The 8,758-nt window shown below is 45.7% G+C and overlaps 1 protein-coding gene across 1 annotated transcript; it reads left to right on the top strand.

Annotated features, from left to right (window-relative positions):
- The first annotated feature begins 664 nt into the window (after window positions 1-664).
- LOC138247048 (uncharacterized) lies at window positions 665-1,153 on the top strand. Its single transcript, XM_069201798.1, has one exon. It carries the CDS (start codon window positions 665-667, stop codon window positions 1,151-1,153), a length of 489 nt encoding a protein of 162 aa, XP_069057899.1.
- The last annotated feature ends 7,605 nt before the right edge of the window (window positions 1,154-8,758 follow it).

Below are 8,758 nucleotides of genomic sequence, written 5' to 3'. Positions count from 1 at the left end.
GTGCTGCAGGCCCACTAGTAGCATTTAATCTACAGGCCATGGGCACATATAGTGCACACTACTAGGGACTTATAAGTAAATTAAATAGTCCAATTTGGTATGATCCAATATTACCATGTTTAAAGGAAGAGAGCATATGCACTTTAGCACTGTTTAGCAGTGGTAAAGTGAGCAGAGTCTAAAAACCAGCAAAAACAGTGTCCAAAAAGTGGAGGGAGGCAGGCAAAAAGTTAGGGGTGACCACCCTAAGGCTGTCTGGTCTGACAAAAAGGAAGCAGAGCAACAACCTGCCCCATCAACAGAACCAGGACCCAACAGGAACCAGATGGTCATGGGAAGCCAGCAAGGGGAGAATAGCAAGAAAACAGAGCCCCCCCAAACCTCACAACCAGAAAGGAAGGAACACCCACAAGAAGACCCGCACTGGTGTCAGAAGAGGTCACCACGCCAATACGGGAAACAAACTTCCACACCCAAGAAGTAGGGGGCACCCCAAAACGGTGGCCGGAGAAGCAGGGACAGGCATAGCATCCGAGTCAGGGCCTACGCGACAGGCCCAGCAGGCCGCATCCAAGCGCACCAGCTACCAAAACCAGGACCTACAACACCTCACCCAGAGAAGAGGTGCACTCATCCAAATCACAGAGAGGGACGAGCTGTGGACATGGGGAATAGGAACATTCAACTAGCCAGAAGCCGGTGGCAGTACACGCTACTGAAAAGCAGGGAACATACAACTGACACCGCAAAGAAGAGAAAGGACCACAAAGGCCCCAGTAAGAAAACCCACAAGACGCAGTTTGAGGGGAGAGAGAAAAATGCAGGCTGCAGCGCAAGGGTTGGGGACCTGAACCCCCAGGCCACAGATGACACCCAAAGCCCAACCAAGTGCCACAAAACCAACCGAGACACCTGGAAAGCAACAGCCAACCACCAAATGCAAAGGCAGAAAGCAGGCGACCCAGTAGTCACAAGACCGAAGCTGCAGGAAGGACTGCAGAGAAAGGAAAGGAAGGAACCCAAGCATAGTCCCGAAAGAAAGGAAGAAAGAAAGAGAAAGAAAGAAAGAGAGAGAAAGAAAGAAAGAAAGAAAGAAAGAAAGAAAGAAAGAAAGAAAGAAAGAAAGAAAGAAAGAAAGAAAGAAAGAAAGTAACAGTCATGTTTCTGAAAGACAGCACAGCAGGGAAAGGACATCAGACACCCCTGGACCAGAATCCACAGCTGGCAGTGTGAGGTACAGAGAACTGAACCCTGGGTAGCTCTGGCAAAATTCACACATTTTGCAGTAGAATAATGCATATCCAGCCATCTGCCTGCATCACCACAATGCTCAAGAAAGACACTCAAAAGAACAGTGTCTTAAAGTGCGGAAAAACAGGGTACCAGGGCCACACTCAGCAAAGTAAGCTCTGAGTAGTCCCAGTAGCAAAGGCCACAGGATGGCGCTGGGGAATAACGTAAGATAGAGGATTCTCGATAAATGACGAGAATACCAAAGTAGCCCTGTCTACATCGCTAGACCTTGCCTGCGATAAAGTGACGCTCAGACGTAGATATGACTCTCAGAAGTATACTGAAAGTAGGAAAAAGTCACCCATAGCACTCAGAAACCGTGACAGCCATGCAAGAGGCCATAAGGGACCTCAGCAAGACACAGAGCGGGACCTGCAGGCGACCGATTGACAGCATAAACGAGTAGGCCAGGAAACAACACAACAAATAAAGAAAAATGGGCACAACCCTGTCCTACGGCCTCTTCACCATGCTTCCAATATGCGCAGTGATCCTCCAAGATGCCGACTCAGAAGCGCAGCCCCAGCTACAGCAGGACCTCCGACTCCATCACAGCTCCTGTATATTCCTTTCTCCCCTCACACTGAGTGTTGTGGGCTTTCTTACTGAGGCCTTTGTGGCTCTTTCCCTTCTTTGTGGTGTGTCAGTTGCATGTTCCCTGCTTTTCAGAGGCTCGTACTGTCACTGGCTTGTTGGATGTTCCTATTCCCCAAGACCACAGCTCGTCCCTCTCTGTGATTTGGATCGGTGCACCTCTTCTGTGGGTGAGGTGTTGCGAGTCCTGGTTTTGGTAGCTGGTGCATTTGGGTAATGAAGAGTGCCATGCAACACATGCGTTTGGGTGTGGCCTGCTGGGCCTGTTGCAAAATGTTGTGTTCAGTAAAAGGCTTGGAGCCCACCTGTTGCTCCCCATTTGTTGGGTTGCATGGCACTCTTCTTTACGGACTCATAATTAGTCAAGTCATGCCTGTGGAGCAGGGATCAAGCACTCATTGATTCATTTTAATTAGTGCCCGTCCACTGCTCCCAACATGATTGAGCTACTATTTGCTCTTTTTAGCTTCTAGTGCCCCTCAAACAGAAGGCTTGTGACTGGCAAAAACGTGCCCAGCAGGACAAACAAAATTGTAAAGTTTTATTTTTTAAAGCTAACTTTCTTTTACTTTGCCAAGTCATCTTTTCTCAGTTTCCACTCATGTTTTCTTTTGTTTTTGCTCATGGGCGCTGTTGTCAAAAGATGACAATGAACTTGTTCTAAGTATGCGAGACCTATTGCATTTCCACTGCTTGTTAATTACTGCCAGAGCTAAGCTATGAGCGGTCCCGCCGTATTAAAAGCCCAGAACATGTGTAAGCTCCTCTGTATGTTTGATTCTCTCAGATTTGTCTATAATACCACCCGTGAGACACCCTCTTAGTTCTGAGACCCCTCTGTCCACTACTGAGCTCTCATAACCATCAGCAGCTGCCTCCAGGGGGCACCAGGGCACCAACCAACTTTCTGCTTCTGCCACTACTCCTTGGCATGTTATATTTTTTAGATGGAAACAAACAATCTTACGGATCTTTTGTTTGCATTTAAAGGCTGTTAATTAACGCTGATAGCAGAAGAGGGCTCTGCTAGCTGTATTACATGCATCTTAGTCCGTTATAGCTCACCCTCACACAGACACAATACATATCTGACATGCTGCACTAGCATCAGACAGTGCATCATGTCAGATAATGGAGTTTAGGGACTTGTCAATTACACACCCTCTTGCCCTATCGGAATTTGGAATAGAGAAAAAAGGGTCTACCTTGGTACCTTCAACCAGTCGAGGCTCACGGGAGTTAAAAGGTGTGGCGCGTGACGGGGTGGGGGTGATGACACAAAATATATATATAATAAAAAAAAAATAACTTTCCTTTCTTGCTGAGCTGCTCTTATCTGGTCCTCCACTGCAGCCACAGGCTTCCAGCCTTCCCTGTGTCCAATCTTAAGGCTGCTTTCATGCTGCTGGCAGGGGGTGGGAGCTGTGGGGGGTGACACTCCTCTGCCATAGGAGGAGCCACTGCTGCCTTCATCCCTATTCCAGCTCCTGAGTGGATGGAAGCTCATGGGTCTGCCTCTGGTCTGCTGCAGGCGGAATGGGATGTCCGAAGTCGTGGGCTTGCCCCAGGAAAAGATTTTGTGTTAAAAAGCTTGAATGTGTGTGTTTCTTTGTGTGCTGCGGGATCATGTGTATGTCTAGGGGACTGTCTTTGTGTGCGTGCCTGCAACTGTTTGTATGTTTGTCTGTATGCCTTTGTGAGTTTTGATAGCGAGAGAGAGAGAGAGTGTGTATGTGCGCGCGTGTGTGTGATATCAAAGCCTTGCCTGGGGGTTGGCAAGGCCTGAGGCAGAGTGCTGAGCTTCTGGAGGCTCCACCACTTCCATCATTCACCCGCCGCCACTGCTCATATCAATGAATCTGCATTCTCTTCCCGAGGCCTCCAACTACCTGCAGTATGCACTGCTCCTCCTGCTGCTGTCCCTTCATCTGCCGCTGTAATATGATGTCTCTGCACTCGATGTCTCTAAACGTGTGCTCCTCGTGACTCCTGTAACACGAGCCAATTTAGTTTTTGGCATGTGCTCTCTACATAGTTAACATAATGTGGTGTCAACATGTTTCCACGGTGGCAAGATCCATGACAGATTTTTATGATAGCCACAAAAAGTAAATTTACATTGAATTCGTCAAAATGCAAAACATTTGCAGAGCCAGCTTCTTTCAAGAAAATCTGGAAGAAGTCCACCCTTCCTAGACCTATGGTTGATACTCTTTCTTTATGTGCAACCAAGGAATCACAAAACTAAAATTGCACTCACCAGAAGTGGTACCCAGGTTTCCTGTGCACGCAGTCAGTTGTCATGGGAGAACGGCAAAGGACTAAAAAAAGTGTGTTAGCTGCATTTTTCGTTTGGACTGTTAGGGCTGGGTAAAGATAGACTCTGATAAGTAGAACAACATTTGTACCATTCACGACCAGCCTCTGTTTAATAAGTATGGTCTTATGAGAAAGTATTGGGCATATGGAATAATAACTGGGCATATACTGGTTTTGCCCTGGCATGCAGAGATTCCGCCTGGGTTTTTTAAGGCTATTGTGTGGGTTTCAGTTGAATATAATTCCTACTATACTGTAGTTGTTTCTAGGCAATTGATGAGTATAGTTACCATATGACTATGCCTTGGCATCTGAGGCTGTACCTTTGAATTTATGTTTCATGATATGATTGCCTCTGGTCTATGACAGTTGTACCCTAAGGATAAGAAGGCTGTACTTGTGGCATATCATGACAGTGGCGTAGTAAATGTGAGGCTGATAACAAAAATACATTTTTGTCTATGTTAGGTTCCTTTTTTTATTAGCAGTTGTTTTTAACTTCAATTGCCACTTCCTGTAATGCCATTTGTATGTCCAAGATCTTGTGATATCACTTGCTGTGATGTCACAAGTGTATAAGGTCACGTCTTCACTTCCTATGATGTCATCGGAAATCAAAGGATGTGTGCTGTCACTTCCGATTCACCTGGCATTTTGGTTTATTGACGTCCATGGGTTCTTGATGCCTGGCTTGAGGAATACCTTAACCTTAGAGATTTGAACATAGACGAAGAGCTTTGCCGAAGCAAGGGAACATAGGTGAAGAGCAGAGACAAGCAGAGGCTTGCTCTCATCAGTAAGGAGAAATAACAAGTAGTGCTGTGAGAAATGTACCTGGAGTACATGTAGTTAATGCAAGAACTACGAGTATTACGTCCATTCCTTGTAAATATTGCCCTCCTAAAAAATCTATAGTTTGCAATGTTTTGGTTTTAAAGTTTAGCTTTTGACTATTTGTTTGTGACACAGAAGGAGACGATTGACGATCAAAATTAAAAAACTGTCAGAAAAAAAGTTCCAAGCATCACAAAAGCATTGCAACACCACTCTGAATGAAGTACGGATGCTAGAGTAGAACCACAAACACCAGTTGCACACAAATTTTGCAACTATGTAAGCATATTTAATACAATAACGATACACGACAGAAAAACAATGCAAGGAGTTATGCGCAAGATTAAATTTGTCTAATACAAACTACACACTGCCTAAAGCCAGGACCCGGTCATGCCTTGGGGTTCGGTTTTCTGGACTGTGGAATTCTCGAGTCATGTAGCTGATCCTCGCAACTTTTAGGTAGCCCGCATGGTGATGGGATTGGCGGTGATAGAGTGCGGGGCAGCAGCTGGGCAGCCATAACCCTAGGCAGCATGATTTATGAGATGCAGTGTAGGCTACATCCTGAGTGGCAATGTCCTGAGCAAGGGGTGGAAAGGACAGCCCTAGACCAAAGGTGGATGGAAGTGGGGGTGAGCACCTTTCAAAATCATGACAATTGTCTGGCAGTTGAAGATAGATGCCTTCAGTTTGGTGTATGAGGATTAAAAGTTGGGCCAATTTGGTTAGAGTCGTTTTAGGGCACCTAAGATCATCACTTACTGAATGGACCTGAAGAGTGAACTTTCCCTGCTGAAATATCCTTCGATAATCAAAAACTTTTACTGAATAGCTGTTAGAGTTTACAACTCGCTCATTACATTTTTCCAAAGACGACCTACTGCTTGATAACTTTTAACTTTAACTGGTGTGATAATAAGGACTCCTCTGTCACAGCGGTGTCCGTATTCTTCCAGTGAATGCATTGAGCAAAGGAGAGCTTCGCTCGATCTCATTATTGCAGAACTAACCTGTACAAAATTGATTTTTCCAATCATTTTTCATTTACCGCTACATGGCCATCCTTTATATCACTCTACAAGTGTAACCTGTACCTTAAACAAGCTTGTGTAAGAACATCAAAATATCTCTGGGAAAGCCTTGAACTACTCAGTTACTGCACTAACACCTCTAAATATTGATTACTGCCTTAAAAATTCAACACAATAGCTCCTTCTTCTTGGTCATTATGAATAATACTGCACGTAACTAAAAAAAAAGGAGCAATTAAAATCTGTTTTTCACCTTTGTTAAATATGGGGAGACAACACATAGGTTTTTCGGAATGCAAATGGAGAAAATGCCCCTCACCCACCTTTGCAGTAAATACTTAGGGCCATATTTATACTCTGGTTGCGCCGAATTTGCGTCGTTTTTTTCGACGCAAATTCGACGCAGAACTAACGCCAACTAACGCCATATTTATACTCTGGCGTTAGACGCTTCGGGCGCCAAAGTGCCCGGAGTGTGCGTCATTTTTTAGCGTGAACCCCTTCCTTGCGTTAATGATATGCAAGGGAGGCGTTCCCGTCTTAAAAAATGACTCCCAGGCCTTTACGTGGTATTTATACTCCCGGGCAAAAGAGACGCCCGGGAGTGGGCGTGGCCAAAAACGGCGCATTTGCGCCGCTTTTTAACGCCTGGGTCAGGGATGGCGTTAAGGGACAAGTGGGCTCAAAATGAGCCCTGAGTGCCCTCCCCTGCCCCCAGGGACCCCCCCTGCCACCCTTGCCCACCCCAGGAGGACACCCAAGGACGGAGGGACCCATCCCATGGACATTAAGGTAAGTTCAGGTAAGTATTTTATTTTTTATTTTTTGTGGCATAGGGGGTGCCTGATTTGTGCCCCCCTACATGCCACTATGCCCAATGGCCATGCCCAGGGGACAGAAGTCCCCTGGGCATGGCCATTGGGCAAGGGGGCATGACTCCTATCTTTACAATGATAGGAGTCATGTTGATGGGGGATGGGCGTCGAAAAAAAATGGCGCAAGTCGGGTTACGACGATTTTTTCGACGCAACCTGACTTGCCCCATTTTAAGACGCCCTAACGTCATTTTTTCCCAACGCCGGCGCTGCCTGGTCTACGTGGTTTTTTTCCACGCACACCAGGCAGCGCCGGTCTGCTTGCGCCGGCTAACGCCATTCCATAAATACGGCACCCGCATGGCGCTTCAGAATGGCGTTAGACGGCGCTAAATGTTTTGACGCTAAACTGCGTTAGCGCAGTTTAGCGTCAAAAAGTATAAATATGGGCCTTAGCACAGAATAAACCGCAAAGTTTACTGAGTTTCAAGACCGCCTTTCTTGCAGATAAAATAAAAGCAGCAAAAATCAACCAGTTAAGCTATTCATCATTCTGAAATTAAAAACTACTGCTGTATTATCTCTGGGGTTATCGAAATAACTTGTTACACGCAACTAGTTCGCTTTGTTTTCTTTTTCTTTATTGTTGGGCCAGAGTCCGTCTTAACGTCCCAAAAGATGATCTTGTGCTCTCTCGTTTCTTCTCCTCTGTTGTGGTTCTTTTTCCAATAATTCTGCTTCTTCTTTTCTTCTAGGGTTTTCTCTCTCTTGTTTGGGATGGGAGACCCTCGAATAAGAAGTAAGGTCAGTTAAGTTTCTCTTTTTTATTTTTATTCTATTATTCCTATCCTTTCTTTTCTTCTCTCCTTCTTTTCTGATCCACTTCTATTTGACCTCTTCTCTATGAAGAGTGTCAGGTTATTTTATCGTCTCTATCCTTGCTTCACTACTGGAGGTACTTCTCATAACCAAGCGTGCAATGAAAGCAAAACAATATATTTCAGGGGAAGTCTTACTGTTCGTATGAATAAGTCTATCATTCCCTTTTAATATCATGGGTATACTGCCTAAAACACCTCTTGTTTCCCTCCCTTCTGCACGTGTTGAACACAAAACAAACATCAGAAAAAACACGGAGAAGCAGACTCTTGTCAGGAGGCCTTCTCCATTTCCATATCCGGGTGCTTATCTGACTGAGCCACACTCCCAGCGAGTGTTGCGGAAGCCGAGTGCCACTCCGGTGTCCCACAGTCTTGGAAGGTACGGCGGTGGGTTAGGAAGTGTTAGAAATGGGGTCTTTGGTTGACAGTCAGGTTACCCCCTGTTCAAGCAAGGACCCTCACTCTAGTTAGGATAAAAGAGAATCACCCTCAGCTAACCCCTGCTTACCCCCTTGGTAGCTTGGCAGAGCAGTAGGCTTAACCTCAGAGTGCTGGGCGTAAAGTATTTGTACCAACACACACAGTAACTTAATGAAAACACTACAAAATGACACAACACCAGTTTAGAAAAATAGGAAATATTTATCTAGACAAAACAAGACCAAAACGACAAAAATCCAACATACACAAGTCAAGTTATGATTTTTTAAAGGTTTAAAATAAAAAGAGTCTTTAGGTAGTTGTAACACCACACTAGCGCTGCTAGCGTGAAAATGTACCTGGTTTGCGGCAAAAATAACCCCGCACGGGCGGTGTGCGTTGAAAATAACCCTGCACGGGTATATGCGTCGAAAACAGCTCGGCACGGCGAGGCGCGTCGAAAAAGCCAGCCACGCGACGGTCCGAAAGTCCCGCGGCGCTGGTTGCGATCTCTCAGCCTTCGTCAGCGATGCTGCGCGTCGTTTCTCCTGCTCCGGGCGTCGATTCT

The sequence above is a fragment of the Pleurodeles waltl genome, chromosome 7 (genome assembly GCF_031143425.1).
Source record: "Pleurodeles waltl isolate 20211129_DDA chromosome 7, aPleWal1.hap1.20221129, whole genome shotgun sequence".
NCBI classification, from domain to species: Eukaryota; Metazoa; Chordata; class Amphibia; order Caudata; family Salamandridae; genus Pleurodeles; species Pleurodeles waltl.
This window is presented reverse-complemented; position numbering and strand designations above follow the sequence as displayed.